We start from the raw sequence: 21,237 nt of genomic DNA on the forward strand, positions 1-21,237 counted from the left end.
GTGTCCCCTGCATTGGCAGGCAGATTCTCAACCACTGCGCCACCAGGGAAGCCCAACCTTAAGTTTTAATACAACCTTTCATAAATACCTTATGATGTCTTACACATGCCAATCATGTTGATCTAGCGTTACAATTCCTTGCCAGCATTTCCTTTTTAATAGAAAACTTACTACATTTGCATTAACTAACTGCAGACATAAAGTACATATGGGTAAAATGGCGTGTTGTTAATAAAATATGATACATCTGTTTTTTAAATTATACATATGTTTAATTACTTTTTTCTTATAATTTTTAGATTACTATTTTGATCATTTACAGTGGTGACATCTGATCTCAGGCTGTGATAGGCTGGCCATTTTATGCTAGAATAGTCTTTGTTTTCTGCATTTCACTTCTTCTGTCTCCACCCCGCATAACCCTGTTCTTGTTTTCAAACAGGCAGATCTCGGAGATATTGCAGGTTCGGTTCCAGAGCACCGCAATAAAGCAAATATTGCATATAAAGCAAGTCACAAATTTTTTGGTTTCCTAGTGCATATAAAAGTCATGTTTATACTATACTGTAGTCTATTAAGTGTGCAATAGCATTATGCTAAAAAAAAATTCACATACCTTAATTAAAAAATACTTTATTGCTAAAAAATACTAACCATCATCTGAGCCTTCAGTGAGTAATAGTAGTAACATCAAAGATCACAGATAACCATGACAAATATAATAATGAAAAAGTTTGAAATATTGTGAGAATTACCAAAATGTAACACAGAGACATCAAATGAGCAAATTCTGTTGGAAAAATAGTGCCAGTAGGCTTGCTCAACATAGGGTTGCCTTCAATTTATAAGAAACTCTACCTGCGAAGCACAGTAAAGCAAAGCACAATAAAACAAGGTATGGAGTATATTTTTCCCTGTAGACTGAGTTAAAATGGCTTCTAAAATGATAGCTTTGTGGCATAGAGTTGGATGTTGTAGCCACTGTTATTGTACATGATTAGAAAGAACTCTTCTTCTCAAGCTCACATGGAACATTCACGAAGATAGACCATATTCTGAATCATAAAACACACCTTAACAAATTTAAAAGAATAGAAATCATGCAGTGCCTGCTCTCAGACTGCAATGGAATTAAACTAGAAGTCAATAAATCAAATAACTGGAAGACCTCAAATGGAGATTAAACAATACACTTCCAAATAACACATGGGTCAAAGAAGAAATCTCAAGGGAAATTTTAAGATATTTTGAACTACATGAAAATGAAAACACAACCTACCAAAATTTGTGGGCTGCAGCAAAAGCACTGCTTAGAGGAAAATTTATAGCATTGAATACATGTATTAGAAAAGAAGAAAGGTCTAAAATCAATCATCTAAGCTTCCACCTTAGGAAACTAGAAAAAGAAAAGCAAATTGTAAGCAGAAGAAAAGTAAGTAGAACACAAGAATAAGAATTGGAAATAAGAAATCAGGAGAGAAAATCAATGAAACCAAAAGCTGGTTCTTTGAAAAGATGCCTAAAACGGATAAGCTTCTTAGCTAGGGTAACTAAGAAAAAGATACACAAATTACTAATATCACAGAAATGCAAATTACTAATATCAGAAATGAAAGAGAGAACATGACTACAGAACCTGTGGGCATTAAAAGAATAAAAAAGGAATACTATGAACAAACTCTATGCCCACAAATTTGACAGCCTAGATGAAACAGACCAATTCCTTGAAAGACACATTTGCCAAAAGTAAAGTAAAACTATTTACTTTATTTGACGTGCCTCGTATACTATGTCCCTTCATTTCATTATTATATAAAATATTAATATAGTAATTGAAAGCTTTGCTTTTGAGAAACCAAAGACATCACTAGGCATTTTTTAAATTAATTTTTTATTGGAGTATAGTTGGTTGGCATTTTTTTTTTTTAAGTACTGAGATGAGTACTCATAGACATGCCGTAAAGTGTTACCCTGCAGTCAGTGCACTGCCCCAGATCCTGCTGCCACGCAATCATCAGTGTGGCCTTTTATTTTTAATTTTTAAAAAAATTGGGCATAGGGTGGGGCTACAGGTAAGATTTTATACAAGAAAAACTACACATTCATTTTCAAAATTAAAAGGCACAATCCACAAGATTCTTGTGACCTTTGCTTTTCTCATCAGCAGGTGATATCTGAGTGTAGCCCTACCTCTCATACAGCCTTTCAACATTGCAGTAAAACTGCCATCACCAGTTCCTTTACCATGAAAAATAACTTAACACATATATGCACTTTCAGTTCTGTGAGTGAGAGTAACTCAAGCTGTGATCTATTCATTATGTGCTTACTGAGCAACTACTATTTGCTAAGAGTGTTACAGGCAGTGAGGGTAATGCTGTGTACACAGCGAAGTGCTTGTCCTTGTGGATAATACACCCCACTGTGGAGAGACAGAAAAACACAAAGAATTATTATGTTTGAGGATAATATTCATGTTATGAAAAAAATCCTCTTTTACTTCTTTTTTTCCCCCCGGATGGTGAAAGAGAATTAATGTACTGCCAAGTGTTAGGAGAGTGAGTGCATGTTATTACTCCAACCCCATTGGACCACCGGTCCTCAGGGAGTATACTTCTCACCAGGATATGAAGATCTGCTGCCTGCTGATAATCTGAGCTTTCATAACTAAGGGACAAGCCATTTCCACCCAAACATACCCATCTTCAACTTTTCTGGAGCCTGAAATTCCCTAAACATTAAAGTAATTTTCCAGCAAAATGGTGCACGCCAAAGTCAATGTTCATTGAGTTTTGTTTGATAACAAAGGACACCTACTGGTGCCATAAAACTTGCCTATGCTTCCCTCAGCCTCCATTTTTTTCTGATGTCTTTGGAGTTGAATTCTGTCACCGTGTTTTACATTCTGACCTGCACCATGGCCCTTGATAATTGCAAAATATCTTTTGAAAGGAGTTAAAGCTGATAATGGCTTACAGTGACTTAGAAGAGCTTATTAGTCTCATGAAGATAAAGAACGCATTAGAGATAGGCAGTTTGATGCCGCAAGCATAGATTAAAGATCTCCTTTTACCTTCATCTGCACAGCATTTAACATGCAGTCTTCTTAAAAACAAACAAAAACGTTACCATGCCCATTACTATCAGGGCAAAAAACATTTATCCACTTGAAACTATACTCTTTCCAATTTGAGACTGTCCCCTTCTGTTTTCTTGAAATCTCCAGGCAGCCCATGATACTATGTGTGTGGTTTAGCTAGGCATTTTGAACAGGGCCACCATCTTCGATGTCCAGGTTGTGTTGCAAAGCCCTGATTTTGAAGCACGCAGATAGCCTGAATTCTGTGGATCCTACTTATATTCCTGGTGTAGCCAAAGATGAGCCATTTTCTAAGTATCGTCAGAGTTAGTAACATAAATTTTCCTCCAGTTTATTGAAGTTGTATGTCATCGGCTACGTGCAAAATCTTGAAATCTCTGAATAAAAGCATTCACTGTGTACACGTCTAAAATCTCTTTATTCTTATAGGAACCAAGAGTCAACATAATATGGAAAGTATTCAAGAAGTGGGATTAAGCTGCCTTTCCTCCAAAGAGCTTTCCACCTGGCAGACCTGGCAACAAGGTGCAGGCAGGTTAACCGGGTGTCAAGATTCCATGAAAATTTTTCAAGAGAATATTTCTCAGTTGCAAAAACAAGGTGATTCCCCCTGCCAAGTTTGGGCAGGAATACCGATTCAGATTTCTGAAGATGAGAACTACATACTGACTCATATAGGAGATGGTTCCCACGACATAAAAAGTCAAGAATTTCCCTCTTGGAGAACCCAGCATTCTTGGAGGAAAATGTATCTTACAGAGTCACGTAATTATCAGTGTAGATGTCAGAAACTTTCCATGAAAAATGATTTCTGCACGTCTGAAAGTATCAGTTGGATCTCACATCACAATGATAATCTGGGTGTACACAGAACAGAAAAAAACTATAGCTGCCATGACTGTGGAGAAGATGTCATGAAGGTTTCACTGCTTCATCAAGACTTAATTCAAACAGGGCAAAAGCCCTACCCTGGTAATGAGTACAGAAAAGCCTTCAACAATGACTTCAGCTCTGAAGTTCTTCAGCAGTTACACTTAGAAGGAAAGCCCCGTACATACAGTCCATGTGGAAAGGGCTGTCGTTACAGTTCAGTTCTTCATACTCATCAAAGTGTTTGTAGAGGAGATAACTGTGTTTCTGAGAGTCCACATCTGCAGTGCCATCAGAAAGTACACGCAGAGGAGGTGCCATTTAAATATGAATATGGTGAGAACTTCAATCAGTGTTTCTCTCATAACACATATAAACTTACTCACACAGGAGAGATGTCTGACAGATGCAACATTTATGAGAAGGGCTTCAGTCATAGCTTAGACCTTAGTAGTAGTTTTAGGGTCCATACTGAGCAGGAGCCCTATGAATTTGAGGAGAATGGGAATGTCTTTATCCAAAATTCTTGCCTTCGAGCCCATCAGAGAATCCAAACTGAAGAGAAACTATGCACAGATGTGGAGTGTGAGAAGGGTTTCATTTGTAACTCAGATTGTAACATTCAGCACAGAGTTCACATGGAAGAGATTCCCTATAATTCTGAGGTGTGTGGTAATGGCTTCAGTCTGGCCTCACATTTTCAAGACCTTCAGATAGTCCACACTAGGGAACAACCATATAAACATTATACATGTGGTAACAGCTTCAGCCAAAATTCATATCTTCAAGGCCATCAGAAAATTCACATTGGAGAGAAACCTTACAAGGAGTGTGGGAATGGCTTCAATTGGAATTCAAAACCTAAAGATCATCAGAGAGTCCACACTGGAGAGAAACCGTACAAATGCAACGCATGTGGTAAAGTCTTCAGTCATAGATCAGTTCTTAATGTTCATCAGAGAGTCCACACAGGAGAGAAACCTTTTAAATGTGAGGAGTGTGATAAGGGATTCAGTCGGAGTTCATACCTTCAAGCCCATCAGAGAGTCCACACTGGAGAAAAACCATACAAATGTGAGGAGTGTGGGAAGGGATTCAGTCGCAATTCTTACCTTCAAGGCCATCAGAGGGTCCACACTGGAGAGAAACCATACAAGTGTGAGGAGTGTGGGAAAGGATTCAGTCGGAGTTCACACCTTCAAGGCCATCAGAGAGTTCACACTGGAGAAAAACCATTCAAGTGTGAGGAGTGTGGGAAGGGATTCAGTTGGAGCTTTAATCTTCAAATTCATCAGAGGGTTCACACAGGAGAGAAACCCTATAAATGTGGAGAGTGTGATAAGGGCTTCAGTAAGGCCTCAACTCTTCTGGCCCATCAGAGAGTCCACACGGGAGAGAAGCCATACCAATGTGATGAGTGTGGTAAGAGCTTCAGTCAGAGATCATACCTTCAAAGCCATCAGAGTGTCCACACTGGCGAGAGACCCTATATATGTGAGGTATGTGGGAAGGGCTTCAGTCAGAGAGCATATCTTCAAGGTCATCAGAGAGTCCACACCAGAGTGAAGCCATATAAATGTGAGATGTGTGGGAAGGGCTTTAGTCAGAGCTCACGCCTTGAAGCACATCAGAGGGTCCACACAGGAGGGAAACCATACAAATGTGAGGTGTGCACAAAGGGTTTCAGTGAAAGTTCACGCCTTCAAGCACATCAGAGGGTCCACGCAGAAGGGAGGCCCTATAAATGTGAACAATGCGGTAAGGGTTTCAGTGGGTTTTCAAGTCTTCAAGCCCATCACAGAGTCCACACTGGGGAAAAACCATACAAATGTGAGGTGTGTGGTAAGGGCTTCAGTCAGAGATCAAACCTCCAGGCTCATCAGAGGGTCCACACGGGAGAGAAACCCTACAAATGCGATGCATGTGGTAAGGGTTTCCGTTGGAGCTCAGGTCTTCTAATTCATCAAAGAGTCCATAGTGGTGATACATTCTATAAAAGTGAAGAGTATGGTAGGGATTATCTCTCTTCAGAGAATCCATACAAAAGTGAAATTCGGTAAAATGGTATTCTATTGCGTTCTGAAGTCCTCAAATGAGAGCTGAAATTTTCCATTCACTCCAGTTCTTACAGTAGAAAAAGAATTTCTTTCATGAAAAGGTAATGTTTCTGCCCAGCATCAACATTTGCAATAGTCAGGAGACCACACAGCAGAGACATCTAACGAGAGAGGTTCCATACGGGATTTTGTGAGAACTTTAACATGTCATTGCACGTGACTTTAACCAGTTGTTGCACTAGGGCTTAAAAAAGATATGAGTATAGTCAGGATTTTAACAGAAGCACAGTGATGAGCATGCCTGAATCCACGTCCACTGGAATGTAAAGTGAATGAGAGAAGGGGCTTCATGCATTGTGAAGTCTCCAAAGCCATGACACTGCATAACTCAATATTAGGTGCTCAGTACTTTTTGCTAAATGACTAAAAGTGTGTAAAGGTATCATGTTTGTAATTTTTATTAAGCTTATTTTCCCCAAAAAATCATTTGAAAATGTATTTGGAGGAGGAATACTGCAAGTAATGTAAGCACTTCAAGTAAATAAATATTATTTGAAATGTATCAGCAATATCGCAATCTGAAATTACATGAATTTAGTTGTAACCCTGTTGGGATTGGTTCTCTCCCTTTGTCCCTCGTGTAAGCAGGGATGAACTGAATTTCTTACCATTTGGTCTTTTTCTCTACAGTATACTATCCATTTTAGTTTAGCTGTGAGTATGTACACCTGTGTGCACTTTAAAGGACAGTACAAACTGATAAAACAATGTTTCTGGTTAACTTTACAAAAATGGAACACTGCATTTCACATAATTGAATTTTTACTCCTGCCCTGTGTGTTAGGACAGAGTTTTACTGTACTATTTGGAAAGTGGCAGAAATGGTTACTAATGACAAATACTTTCTTAATAAATGTCAAAATTATAATACTTGGTTTTTTAGTCTGCATATTTCCATCAAAATCCTTTTGATCTGACTGATTTCTAAGAGTTATAACCTTTGTCCAATTCAGACCTCCTTAGGCAGGATCTGTGACAAGTTTGGAGGACTTTAATTTTATCAAGTTTTACATCCCCATACTTCTTCCACTCACAGAAAGAAAGAAAAATATCAATTTTTTTTATTGAAGTATAGTTGATTTACAATGTTATGTTAATTACTGCTGTACAGCAAAATGATTCAGTTATACATACATATACATTCTATTTTTTATTCTTTTCCATTATGGTATATCATAGGATATTGAATATAGTTCTCTGTGCTATACAGTAGGACCTTATTGTTTAACCATTCTATATATAAAAGCTTATATCTGCTAACCCTAACCTCCCACTCCATCCCTCCCTCAACCCCCTTCCCCTTGGCAACCACCAGTCTGTTCTCTCTGTCTGTGATTCTGTTTCTGTTTCATAGATAGGTTCTTCTGTGTCATATTTTAGATTCCACATAAAAATGATATCATATGTTATTTGTCCTCTTTCTGACTTACTTCACTTAGTATGATAATCTCTACTTACATCCATGTTGCTGCAAATGGCATTATTTTCTTCTTTTCTATGGCTGAGTAGTACTCCATTGTATATATGTGCCACATCTTTATCCATTCATCTGTTAATGGACATTCAGGTTGTTTCCATGTCTTGGCTATTGTGAATAGTGCTGCTATGAATATGAGGTGCATGTATCTTTTTGAATTATAGTTTTGTCCAGATATATGCCCAGGAGTGGGGTTGGTGGATCATATGGTAATTCTGTTTTTAGTAAAGAAAGGAAAAATATTGAATTTTTCTAAACATTTTTTCAAATGTATTGATTATTAGGATAAGATTTCCTTTTACTTGCTAGTCTCTGTCTTCAAGAACAATGTATTTTGTTGGAGGGAGTGAAAAATACAAGTTTGTTAGAGAAGAGTCATACAATATGTATCAAAATGTAAAGTGTACGTACCCATCTGGAAATCATAGAATAATAATTTAAGATAAAGCAGTTTTAACAGAAAGGATGTGTACATAAGGGTAATTTTTTAAATTGGAAATTAATAAGAGTTTAGATGAATTTCTCTGTGTTCCTATAATATGGAGCTACAGAAAGTATGAAATCAATCTAAAACGACAGAGAAGACTCATGCATCTTGTTTAGTAAAAATGCAGATTGTACCTTCATAATATCCAGTTATCTTAGTTCTGTATACATATATGTTCAAATACATGCTTAATAGATTATCTGTGAAAGATTACTCACTGTCCTGTATACAGTGGTTTTCTGTGGCAAGCAGACTTTTGGCTTAGTCTTTCTTGTACTTTATTTTTAAAACTTCACAGTTAACATTTTACCAAAGCAATAAACTATTGAGATATTGTCCCTTATAGTTAAGAACTCATAATGTGATCACTCTATTTCATTAGATGGCATGATGGCCAAAATTAAAGAATAAAACTCCTGAAGTTAATTTTCAAAAAGTCTCTAGAGAATACAGATAAATTAGGTGTCAGCAGCTTTACCTTTCTATAAAATTTCTTTAGGTCTCAAAGCCCATGCAGCCTTAAATGTCCTCATACAATTCAGTAGTAGTATAAATTGGTGCACCATAGTTTTTCTGTTAGATTTCAGCCCGTTGGATGAATGGGGTGACCAAGACACTGGCTTAACCTGGCTTCCAAGGTGCTAGTTCAAGTTTCACAGTATCATCAGAAATTCAGGGCTTCTAATGCATTTCTTTACTATGATCACTTCCAAAGGAAGATCATGAGAGCTCATGGTGGTTTTATCAGTTAGGATGCTTTTAGTTGTAGGTAACAAAATGTAGCTCAGAGTTGCTTAAACCAAAAATGTTTCTCAGTTCGTGTAAGTGAAGAGATGCAGGTAAGGTAAGACTTGGGTCTGGGTCAGTCAAGGAGACTTTATATTGCTTTTCTTTAAGTCTCTTACCTCTGTCCTTTTATGTGAACTCTTGTCTTCAGTTTGCTCACAAATGAAAGTATCACCTGCTTTATTGTTCACAGCCTAGAGAAGAGAGTTTGTCTCATTTTTAGTGTTACGTAGTCCTAGATCCCCAAAATGCACAAGCTTTCTGATCTCTCCAATCCCCACTCAAGACTAAGACTAAACCAAGACAATACAGAACATCTCTGGTCCCCATAAACATGCTAGCTTTCTCCTAGTGACAAGCAATAGCAGGCTACATTGGGGAAAAGGCAAGAACATGGACAGAGAATCCTTCTGTGGCACAGGTGCATAGGGATAGCCAAAAGCTGAAGGTGGAGAAGGAACATTGAGGAAAATCCTCCAGCACTCCAGCCCCCACCCTAAGCACAAGGTAACATTAGAAAATTTTGAAGCAGTGTACTGAAGATAACTATTGCAACAACAGAATCCAATTTCAACTTAATTCCTGACCAGACTGATTCAACAGTGCACCCTAACATCCTAGCAGAACAGGTGTGCCCAGTTCCAGGCAAAAATACTATTTATTTCAGTCTCTACTGTTTGATACATGGTATCTTGCATTCAGTAAAACGTTACAAGATTAAAAAAAAAATACAACCCTCTGCCAAGAGACAGCAGACCAATCAATAAAACCACACTTAGAGATGAATATATTTTGGAAATGCCAGAGAATTTTATATGACTGGTTGATGTGTTAAATGCTTTCATGAAAAGAGCAGACAATATACATGACAGATGAGGGAATTTCAGTGGAAATTAATATAGAATCAAATGGGAAATGCTAGAAAAGAAAATTTATAACAAAGGATGATTTTGAAGGACTTGTAAGTAGGCTAAACACATCTGAGAAAAGTGTCAAAGAACTTGAATAAAGGCTAATCAAAATCATCCAACCTGAAACACAAAAAGTGTGAAGAAAACAGAATAAAGTATCCAAGAACTGTGGGGAAACTTTTTGTGGTCAAACTTATGTATAATTGGAAACCCAGGGTGAAAGGAGAGAGAGAATGAGAAGAAAAATATTTCAAGAGATAGTGGCTACGAATTTTTTTAAAATAATAAAAGACTTCACCGAATCCAAGAACTCAAGAATAAACAAGCAGAATTTTAAAACAAACAAAAAACGCAAAAACCAAAAAAAACAAGGCACGTTATTGCCAAACAGCAGCAAATGAACAATGCAGGAACTATTGACAGAATAAGGCCACATTACATACAAAGAACAGAGATGAGAAAGAAAGGAGACTTCCCATCAAAAACCATGTAAGCCAGAAGGGACTTCCCTGGTGGTCCAGTGGTAAAGACTCCACCTTCCATGCAGGGGACACGGGTTCAATAACTGGTCAGGAAACTAAGATCCCACATGCCGCAGGGCAACTAAGCCTGTGCACCACAACTACTGAGCTTGTGTGCCTCAACTGGAGAGCCCACATGGCACAAACTACAGAGCCCATGCCCTCTGGAACCCGCTCACCACAACTACAGAGCCCACGTGCCCTGGAGCCTGTGCACCACAACTAGAGAATAGAAAACCCATGCACCACAACTAGAGAGAAGCCTGTGTGCCACAACAAAGAGCCTGCATGCTGCAACCAAAGATCCCACATGCCTCAACAAAGATCCTGTGTGCCACAACTAAGACCCAACACAGCCATAAATAAATAAATAAAACCAGAGAGATTTCTTCTCTCCCCAACTTAAAGGGAAAAAAAACAGAGGTTAAAAACCAGGGGCTTCCCTGGTGGCACAGTGGTTAAGAATCCACCTGCCAATGCAGGAGACCCGGGTTCGAGCCCTGGTCTGGGAAGATCCCACATGCCGCAGAGCAACAAAGCCCATGTGCCACAACTACGGAGCCTGCGCTCTATAGAGTCTGCGAGCCACAACTACTGAAGCCCGCAGGCCTAGAGCCCGTGTTCCGCAACAAGAGAAGCCACCGCAATGAGAAGCCAGTGCACTGCAACAAAGAGTAGCCCCTCATATACCCTGAGAAAACCATAGTTCAAAAAGAGTCATGTACCAAAATGTTCATTGCAGCTCTATTTACAATAGCCAGGACATGGAAGCAATCTAAGTGTCCATCATCGGATGAATGGATAAAGAAGATGTGGCACATATATACAATGGAATATTACTCAGCCATAAAAAGAAATGAAATGGAGGTACTTGTAATGAGGTGGATGGAGTTAGAGTCTGTCATACAGGGTAAAGTAAGTCAGAAAGAGAAAAACAAATACAGTATGCTAACACATATATATGGAATCTAAGGGAAAAAAAAAAAAGGCCATGAAGAACCTAGTGGCAAGACGGGAATAAAGGCACAGACCTACTAGAGAATGGACTTGAGGATATGGGGAGGGGGAGGGGTGAGATGTGACAGGGTGAGAGAGTGTCATGGACATATATACACTACCAAATGTAAAATAGATAGCTAGTGGGAAGCAGCCGCATAGCACAGGGAGATCAGCTCGGTGCTTTGTGACCACCTAGAGGGGTGGGATAGGGAGGGTGGGAGGGAGGGAGATGCAAGAGGGAAGAGATATGGGAACATATGTATATGTGTAACTGATTCACTTTGTTATAAAGCAGAAACTAACACACCATTGTAAAGCAATTATACTTCAATAAAGATGTTTAAAAAAAAAAAAAAAAAGAGTAGCCCCTGCTCACCGCAACTAGAGAAAGCCTGTGTGCAGCAATGAAGACCCAATGCAGCCAAAAATAAATAAATAAAAAGTAAAACAAAAAACGTAAGCCAGAAGACATTGGAGTAACATCTTTAATATTCTGCAACAAAATACTGTGAATCAAAAATTCCAAGCCTGATGAAAAAAATCTTCCAAAAATATGCAAAATAAAGACATTTTCATATGAACAAAAGTTAATAGAATATACCGCCAGCAGATCTGCACTACAAGCAATATTAAAGGAATTTTCCATAGGCTGGAAGAATATCATACCAGAAACAGACTTGAATCTAATAAAGAAGTTTTAAAATGGTTAAAAAGGAAGTAAAATATAAAATAATTTTTCTTATTTCTAATCACTGGAAAATACAACTTCCTAAAGCAAAAATGAGCAAAGTTTTGTGAGTTTATAGCATATATAAAAATAAAATGTAATGATACCACAAAACAGGGCAGAGAAATTGGAAGTAGCTGTCATACACTATGTGAATGGGCATCATATTATTAGAAGGTAGACTGAAAAATAATAGATGCATATTATAAGCCCTTGAGCAACCATTTAAAAAATTTAAGTGGCATATAACTAATAAGCCAGTAGTGGAAATAAGTTGGAATTCTAAAAGATAATCCAAAAGCAGACAGGAAAATTAAACAAATAACACATGGCACAAATAGGAAACAATTAGAATGATGGTAGGTTCAAATCCAGTGATATCAAAAATTACATTAAATGTAAATGTTCTAAACACACCACTTAAAACAGATTGTCAGATTGGATTAAAAAGCAAGACCCAACTATATGCTTTATGTTTTCTAAAAGAAAACCTTTTTTAATATAAAGAGATAAGTAGATTTAAAGACTAGTATGGGAAAAGACATGCCATGCTAAAATTAGTTAAAAGAAAGCTGGAGGGGACTTCCCTGGTGGCACAGTGGTTAAGAATCCGCCTGCTAATGCAGGGGACACGGGTTCGAGCCCTGGTCTGGGAAGATCCCACATGCCGTGGAGCAACTAAACCCGTGTGCCACAACTACTGAAGCCCACGTGCCTAGAGCCCGTGCTCTGCGACAAGAGAAGCCACCTCAATGAGAAGCCTGCGCACCACAACAGAGTAGCCCCCGCTAGCTGCAAGTAGAGAAAGCCTGCGTGCAGCAACGAAGATCCAACACAGCAATAAAGTGAGGGAGGGAGGAAGGGAAGGAAGGGAGGGAGGTAGGAAGGGAAGGAAGGAAGGAAGGAAGGAAGGAAGGAGGGAAAAGAAAAAGCTGGATTAGCTATATTAATATCAACAAAGAATTCATACAAGGAATATTACCAAGGATATACCAGGAAGACGTGCAATGCCAAATGTGTATGCATCTAACAGAGCTTCAAGATTCATGAAGAAAAACCTGGTAGAAAACTACAAGTATAGTTGGAGACCTCAGTAGTTATCTTAGTAACTGATAAAAACAAGATGACAGAACATCAGTAAAGACAGAGAAGGCTTGAACAACACTACTACCCAACTTGACTTATTTGCCAGTTAGAGAACACTTCATCCAACAGTAATCAAGTACACATTTGTTTCAAGTGCATTTGGAATATTCACCAAGATAAATCATATTCTGGGCCATAAAATAAGCCATGCCAAGTTTAAAAGAAGTAAAACTATACAATGTTCTCTGACCCATAAGTAATTAAACTATATTGAGCAAGTGATACCTGTTGCCTCCCACCTGGAGCAGCCGTCCCAGAGTGTCCACCCACTGCATGGTTTCTAGGTGTTGAGGTCCCCGTGAATATTAGGAACACCTTTGTGCCTTTAAATTTGACAATTTAAGCAAAATGTACAAGTTCCTTGAAAGACACAAATTACCCATGCATACACATGAAGTAGACAACCTGAATAGTCCTGTATCTCCTGAAGAAGTTGAATTTACAGATTAAAAAACAACAAAGACAATTTAGGGACAGATGGTTTTACTGGCAAATTCTAGCCAGACATAAGGGAAAAAATGATTCTAATTCTACCCAAAAAAGCTTCAAAAAAAAATAGAAGTGAAACCTTTCTAATTTATTTTACAAAGCTAGCATTACCCTGATAACAAAATCCAACAGTGACATTATAAGAACAGAAAACTATTGACTAATATCCTTCATGAACAAAGTCACAAAAATCCTCAATGAAATATTATCATATTCAGCAATTTATAAAAAGGAAAATGCATCATGAAAGTGGTATAGATTCTGGAAATGCAGATTGTTTCAATATATGAAAATCAAACTGCCTAGTTCACTGTATCCACAGAAAAAAAGAAGAAATAGATGAAGGAAAAGCATTTGACAAAATTGAACATCCATTTATGACTTAAAACAAAACCAAAAACAAACACCTAGGAATCAAAGGGAGCCTTCCTTGAGCTGACAAAGAATGTTGACAAAATACTGATAACATCATTTTTAATGGTGAAAGATTGAATACTTTCACCCAAAGTTTGGAAACAAGTCAAAGATTTCTATTCTCACCATCATGTCAACATCATACAGGAGCTAATAGCCAGTGCACTGAAGTGAGAAAAAGAAAAGATATACAGATAGGAAAGGAAGAAATAAAACTATTTGCAAAAGACAAGATTCTCTATGTAGAAAAGTCCAAAGAATCAACAGAAAAGCTAGTAGAAATGGTGAGTTTAACAAAGTCATAGGAAACAAGGTCAATATACAAAATCACTATGTTAGTCTTAAACTACTGGAAACTGAGATTGTGAAAGAAAAAAGCAGTACCAGTTCAGTAGCCCCAAATATATAATTTGTGTGTGTGTTGGTAGGTGGGGTGGGGGTGAGTGTGTGTGATCTCCATGCTGCATACTATGAAATACTGATGAAAGATTTAAGAGACTACTCAAAGAGATGTGACCTGTTCCATGGAATGGAAGACTCAATATTGTTAAGCCATTTATCCTAAGTTGATCTATAAGTGCAACATAGTCCCACTCAATATCCCAGCAGGAGTTACTGCAGAAATTGACAAGCTATTTCTAAAATCTATACAAAAAGCAATGAAATGAGTAGCTTTAAAAATATTTTAAAATGAAGAACAATGTTGGAAGACTCATAATATCTGATCTCAAGACTTACTACGGGGACTTCCCTGGTGGTGCAGTGATTAAGAATCCGCCTGCCAATACAGGGGACACGGGTTTGAGCCCTGGTCCAGGAAGATACCACATGCTGCAGAGCAACTAAGCCCGTGCACCACAGCTACTGAGCCCATAGGCCACAACTACTGAAGCATGCGTGCCTTGTACCTGTGCTCCACAACAAGAGAAGCCACTGCAATGAGAAGCCCACCCACCGCAACAAAGAGTAGCCCCCGCTCACCACAACTAGGGAAAGCCCACGCACCGCAATGAAGACCCAATGCAGCCATAAATAAATAAATAAACAAACATGAATCAAAGATTGTACATGTAGATTAAAGAAAAGAGAACATATGATTAAAAAAAAAAAGACTTACTACAAAGTTACCATAAATCGGAACAATGTGTTACTGTTAAAAGGATAAACACATAGAACAGTAGAACATGACAGAGTCCAGAAATAGACACACATGTATGGTTAATTGTTTTTTGAAAAACGTGCCAAGGTAATTCAATGAGAGAAATAGTATTTCATTAAAGTGTGCAGGAATAATTAAACATCAATGTGCAAAAGAATGAATCTCAACCTATACATCACACCATATAAAAATTAACTCAAAATGGTTCTTAAACCTAAAAGTCAATCCTAAACAATAAAAGTTCTTGAAGAAAACATGGGACAGTTTTCTTTGTCACCTAAGTAAGCAAGGAGTTTTTAGTATGATCCATAAAAGAAGATTTGATAAATTGGACTTCATCAAAATTTAAAACCTCTGCTTTTCTTTTCTTTGTTTTTTTTTTTTTTTTTTTTTTGGCTGCGCTGTGCAGCATGTGGGATCTTAGTTCCCCGACCAGGGATCAAATCCAGGTCCCCTGCATTGGAAGCGTGGAGTCTTAACCACTAGACCACCAGGGAAGTCCCATCTGCTACATCCTTTTAAGGGCCGCATACATAGTATTCTACTATGTTTATGTATTATTGCTTATGTCCTACTGATGAATGTTTGTCACTCTTCTAAAAAAAAGTTTAGACAACCTGAGTATCAAATTTTTGGTGGAGATTTTTGAAAGCCAAGATTTAAGATTTCAGCTAATTTAAAGCTTCTCCTCAGGCTACAGAACTAGCAGAACAATAGTAGAGTTCTAGAAAATGAAAGCAAGAAAAGACACCACTCTTTGTTAACAGGAATTTTCCCTGAGATGTCTCTAAGAAAACAATTCTGTAGCCTCCTGTTCAAGTTGTTTACGACTAGCTGATGTCATGGCATTTGGGAAATTAAGAAAAGGGAAAGAATATGACCCGAAAGCCTCAGTAGCAAGTGAGAGTCATGTAAGAGTCCAGGATAGGGGCATGAGGTGGCTGGAAGGTGAGAAAAGAGGAAAGGGAAACTTGGGAAGAAGGATGTGTGAAGAAATTATACAGGTGAGAGAGATCAAATAGGCCCAGCTAGTTAAATGTTCTCATCCTACCTGTGTAGACCCTACCTAACTAACCTGGGTTGGGCAGGCAACAGTGATGTCATGGGTTTTTCCTTCTCCCTCAACTATGTTTTTCTTCAAAAATAGGATATGTTACCAAGTTCCAGGTAACTTGGGATTTGCTTTATTTTTCCTGAATACAGTATTCCTATTCTCATGAAGTGGACACATCCTGATTGCAGAAGTGAAAAAAACAGGCTGAGGGAGATTAAGATGGCTGCTTTATTTCACAAAAATAGAAGAATTTGAACTAATTGGGCTCTGATTACTTTCTGAGTTTTTGCTGTAAAATTTTCCAACACTCAAAAAGAGTAGTAAAGTGGACTCTCCTGTTCCCATCAGATTCCACCACGATAAAGATTTTTGCCACATTTGCGCATTTGCTTAATCTATCCCTTCTTTCCCTTAATTTTCTTTCTTTATATCTTTAGCTTTTTTTTTCCCTGAGGTACTTTAAGTCCCCTTTTCCAGCTCCATCCTCTCTGAAATCCTTCTCCCTTTCTAGCTGGGATGTGGTAGGTGCTGCCTCTTTGCTGACTTTTACTCAGTGCATGTGCATGATGTGGAGGATAGTCAACAGGGCTCCACCTCACAGTCTCCAAAATCCCTGGTAGGAAGGGGACTGTAGCCCCTCATTAGTGCAGGGCAGGAATGGAAGACAAGGCTCTGCCCACAGTCTCCAGGACAGTAGGGCTGAGTGAAGAGGGGAAGTAGTGCAGCTTTTTGTGGTTACCTGAAGGAGAATGGACTTAGTCAAAAGGGTTCTGTCCTGCAAGGGATGTGCACACCGACAGACACCACGGAACTCACCGTCAGATTATTCCTCAAGTCCTGATGTCCCTAGCCAGTCTGAATCTTCTTTCCACCTTTCAGAATTTTATTAGTTTCCCTATGTTTTTGTGTGTAGGGATTTTACTTGTAAATAGAGGGGGAATAGGGTAGAATATGCTTAGCCTGGGACTTCCCTGGTGGCACAGTGGTTAAGAATCCACCTGTCAATGCAGGGGACATGGGTTCGAGCCCTGGTCCACGAAGATGCCACACACTGCAGAGCAACTAATCCCGTGTGCCACAACTACTGAGCCTGCGCTCTAGAACCTGCAAGCCACAACCACTGAGCTTGCGTGCCACAGCTACTGAAGCCTGCATGCCTAGAGCCCGTGCTCCACAAGAGAAGGCACCACAATGAGAAGCCCATGCACTGCAACGAAGAGTAGACCCCGCTCTCCACAACTAGAGAAAGCCTGTGGGCAGCAACGAAGACCCAACACAGCCAAAAATTAAAAATTAAAAAGAAAAAAGAATTCATGGTTAAGATTGATTTTCTTAATTTACAGACATGCTACAATTGTCTAGTAAGGATTTCATTACTGATTTCTAGCTTTATTGCACCTTATCCAGAAAATATACTTTATATTTTTAAAGTGTTTTGAAATTTGCTATTTATGCTTTATGGTCCAGCATATGGTCAAATTTTGTAAACATTCTATATGTACCTGAGCAGATGTGTATTCTACATATAATTAGATCAAATTTCCTAATAGGGTTAATTTTTCCATATACTTACTGTTTTTTACCGTGTGTGTGTGTGTGTGTGTGTGTGTGTATGCATGTGTGTATTTTATTAGGTAATCAGAGAGTATTTCTCCTTTTAGTTTTGCCAGTTTAAATATATATTTGAGGATGTTTATTACATGTATGTAGATATATATTTGTGTTATGTTCTTGGATAATTTAATCTTTTATCACTATGATGTATCCTATAGTAGTTCCAGCATAGTTTTTTGGTGTTAAAATTTACTTTGTCCATTATTTATGTTGTAGTTTTTTTGTGTTTTTGTTTTTGTCTTTTTGTTTTGTTTTGTTTGCCATGCGGCATGCAGGATCTTAGTTTCCCCACCAGGTATCGAACTGGCGCCCCCTGCAGTGGAAGCACAGAGTCTAACCACTGGACCACCAGGGAAGTCCCTATGTTGTAGTTTTTAACGTAGTGATAATTTGTAGCCAGGGATGATAATGTCTTTCTTCCATAGAAAATGTCATTTTCTTCCGACAGCTGTGAGGCCGTCAGCAATCCAGGATTTCCTTAATACACTCTCAGGGGATAAAGATGACTCAGAGTTGGGCTGAAAGTCTACTTCCCTTTTCACTCTTACTCTCAATGTGCATTGCTTTGTAGTCCTCCACATAAAACAACAATTGAGGAAAAGTTAAATGACAGATCCAGGAAGCTGTCAGACAGATCCACTATATGGGAATCCTACATGACAACTGATAAAATTTCTTCAGTAGGTCAAGAGGATGCAGGAGAGTCACGAGACTTATGCAACAATCATGCAATGAATGGACGTGTTTTGATATTGATTCAAACAAACCAAGTGTGAAAGACTTTTGAAAGAATTTGGAACTTCAAATAAGGATAGAATAAGTTAATATTAAGGAGGTATTATTAATTTTGTTCAGTGTGGTAATAGTATTGTGGTTATGCAAGTAAATGTCTTTATGTTTTGAGAAATATATGAAAATATTTTAGGGAGAAATGACAAGATGTCATGGATTTGTACTTTATTTCAGTAATAAAAAAGGAAGAAAAAAAGTGTTAGATGAAGCATGTGGGGCAACACATCAATAACATTTAATCTGTAAGATGAGTTTATGCACATTTAACTTTTTTCTCCACTGGTGTTTTTTAAAGTTTTCATAATAGAATATTTCATTCTTATCCAAGAGAAAAGTAGACAGGACAACCTTTCTGGGTTTGGGGTTTTGTGGGGTTTTTTGTTTGTTTTGGTTTGGTTTTGGTTTTGGTGGTGGTAGTTTTTGTTGTTTTACAGTTTTTCTGGACTTCAGCCCATATCTCACAGGATAAATCATGGCCTTTCTGATTTCAACTGGCTTGTGGAATACTAAAGCATGTTATTAATTTATTGGATTTACTGTGCAAAGAGCAGGTTGGTAGTAGGTGATATAATATCTGAAGATAAACTCAAAAAAGAAATATTCTCAAGATTTTATGTAGGATTTACCCCTTTCAGTATTGTAGTGTTTATTCCAGTTCCCTGCCAGTGCAGCTTTCATTCACTTTTAAAGTGAGAAATTAAAACCAAGTAAATGCTGGAAGTTTTTAATGTTTCTGCATTATGACCTGATGAACATTTGCCTTTTTGTGATTTCTTGGTACTTCGGAATCAACAGCCCACCCCAGCTGACACCGTTAAGAGTTCCAGATGCATCCAGGTACACATGGAACAAAGAAGGCAATCCAGTCAAGGTAAGACTGAGATCTTGTGTTCCTTAAATTTGTTCAGTGCAGTTCAGGCCAATTCTCTTTCAAGATCTCCGTTTTTAACCCACACGTCGCTCCCACTCTATGATGATTTTTATTTTCTTTCCATATGTCAAGCTTCACTTTTCTCTCCTATACAACATATTTCCTTGACAACCGCTTATTAGTATAGTTATATGAGAAAGGGGCGGGGGAAGTGAGAAAAAGAAAAGGGAAAACTGGGCTCAACCAGCGGCACAGAATTCATCCAAACTGAACCCAATTATTGGTAACACCAAAGGGCTGCATGGCAGGAAGCACCACCATGCAGACACTCTGGAAACTAATGTAGAAGATCCAGATCTAGAAAAAGAAACTTCTGTCCAGGCAAGCAGGTCAGTGGCGCTCAGTCCACTGAAGCTCTGGGTTCTTTTGGAGACATTTGGGCTCCAGAACAACATGTCTATAGAATATTTTCCCCTCCAGGACTCTGGGAAATTTAATCTATGTACTCAGTGTAGTAATCTACATTTCCGCCCAGGAAGCCGAGGCTGTAGTCATTGTTGCCCTAGGGAACTGTAGAAAGTGTGGTCCAGGCGCTCCCAATGACCGCAAGCACTTTTGCCCCAGGCAGGCAGGACCGTGGACAGCGCTCCCCCTCGGCATTCTGGGAAACACGGCTCAGGCGCTCCGAGTACTCGCAGGCACTTCCGCCCCAGTGGGCGGGGCTGTGGATGTTGTCCTCCTCAGGCATTCTGGGAAGTGTAGTCCAGGAACTCCGTGTAGTCCCAGGCACTTCCGTTCCCAAAGGGCCATGATGGGGAGTTCTGGGAAATGTTGATCTAGGGCTCCTGGTAGTTGCAGGCACTTCCGGCCCAGGTGGGCGAGGTTATGACCATCTTTTCTCTCGTAATGATTGTCAGTTTCGCGTCCCGCAACCCTTCGGAACTTCCTCGAGTTGCTCTCGAGCAACAGCAACCCGGTTGTGAGTTTAAGGGGGAAAGCGGATATTTGAGGTGTAAGGACGACAGTTTTAGTTCACTTAGGCGAAGTCGTCTCGAGTTTGGGGAGATTCTCCTGTCCCGGAGTTGGGCGCGGGCCCGGGTTGCAGTCTTTCCCGCGCTCAGCTCCCCCAATTCGCCTCCCACACCTGTCAGCCACTTTCTGGCAGTATAACATTGGGCAAGTTATTTAATCTCTCTGTGCCTCTGTGTGCTCATCTGTTAAATGGGTTGATAGCAGTACCTTCCTAATAGCTTTGGAATGTCCTCTGTGGTTCATTTGGGCAATGGTGATATTTCACAGCCTCCTTTCCTTCCCCAGCCCTGACTTCACAGGAAGGACTTGCACCGAAGTGCAGAGAGTAAGTAACCCCTTGGCTCCTGGCCCAGGGCCCCACGTGAGTAGGACTTGGCGTTCTTCTTCTGTAAAAGATATTCACATAAATGGGAGAAAAGGTAGGTTGTGTATTTATTTGGTTGTGAGCGATGCCAGTAATTAAGCCTTAGTTGTTAAGTTCCAGTCTAGGGGCTTTATACAAATTACATTTAGAGTGACCCTATAAAAAGTGTATTTACTGTTCAGGAATAGTAATACTTTAAAAATATTACTTAAAAAGTTTTTATTAATCTATTTTTTAAAATAAACATATAGCAGAACTAGCTTTTATGAGAAAACTGTATTTCCATATACATATTTAATGAGAAGAG

At 38.8% G+C, this 21,237-nt stretch overlaps 2 protein-coding genes across 13 annotated transcripts in view; both read left to right on the forward strand.

Moving 5' to 3' along the window:
- Positions 1-6,589, forward strand: part of LOC309649073 (zinc finger protein 285-like) — a 73,250-nt gene extending 66,661 nt beyond the window's left edge. For 5 of the 7 annotated variants that reach the window (XM_082438609.1, XM_082438608.1, XM_082438610.1 and 2 more), the window contains one exon: positions 3,530-6,589. In XM_082438609.1, coding sequence (XP_082294735.1) covers positions 3,530-6,030 — 2,501 coding nt within the window. In that variant the 3' untranslated portion in view covers positions 6,031-6,589. Of the gene's footprint in view, positions 1-442; positions 509-3,529 lie in introns of those variants that run through there. The other 2 variants (XM_082438613.1, XM_082438614.1) reach the window with 2 other exon arrangements.
- Positions 6,590-12,890: 6,301 nt separating this feature from the next.
- Positions 12,891-21,237, forward strand: part of ZNF235 (zinc finger protein 235) — a 55,256-nt gene continuing 46,909 nt past the window's right edge. The window contains exons 1-2 of one of the 6 annotated variants that reach the window (XM_082438644.1): positions 12,891-20,513; positions 20,852-20,927. Coding sequence is in view for 3 of the 6 variants with exons in the window: in XM_082438639.1 (XP_082294765.1) it covers positions 20,817-20,927 (111 nt within the window). In the remaining 3 variants the exon portion in view is untranslated. Of the gene's footprint in view, positions 20,514-20,536; positions 20,928-20,960; positions 20,986-21,237 lie in introns of those variants that run through there. The other 5 variants (XM_082438646.1, XM_082438647.1, XM_082438639.1 and 2 more) reach the window with 5 other exon arrangements.

The sequence above is a fragment of the Balaenoptera physalus genome, assembly GCF_965194825.1.
Source record: "Balaenoptera physalus genome assembly, chromosome: 19".
NCBI classification, from domain to species: Eukaryota; Metazoa; Chordata; class Mammalia; order Artiodactyla; family Balaenopteridae; genus Balaenoptera; species Balaenoptera physalus.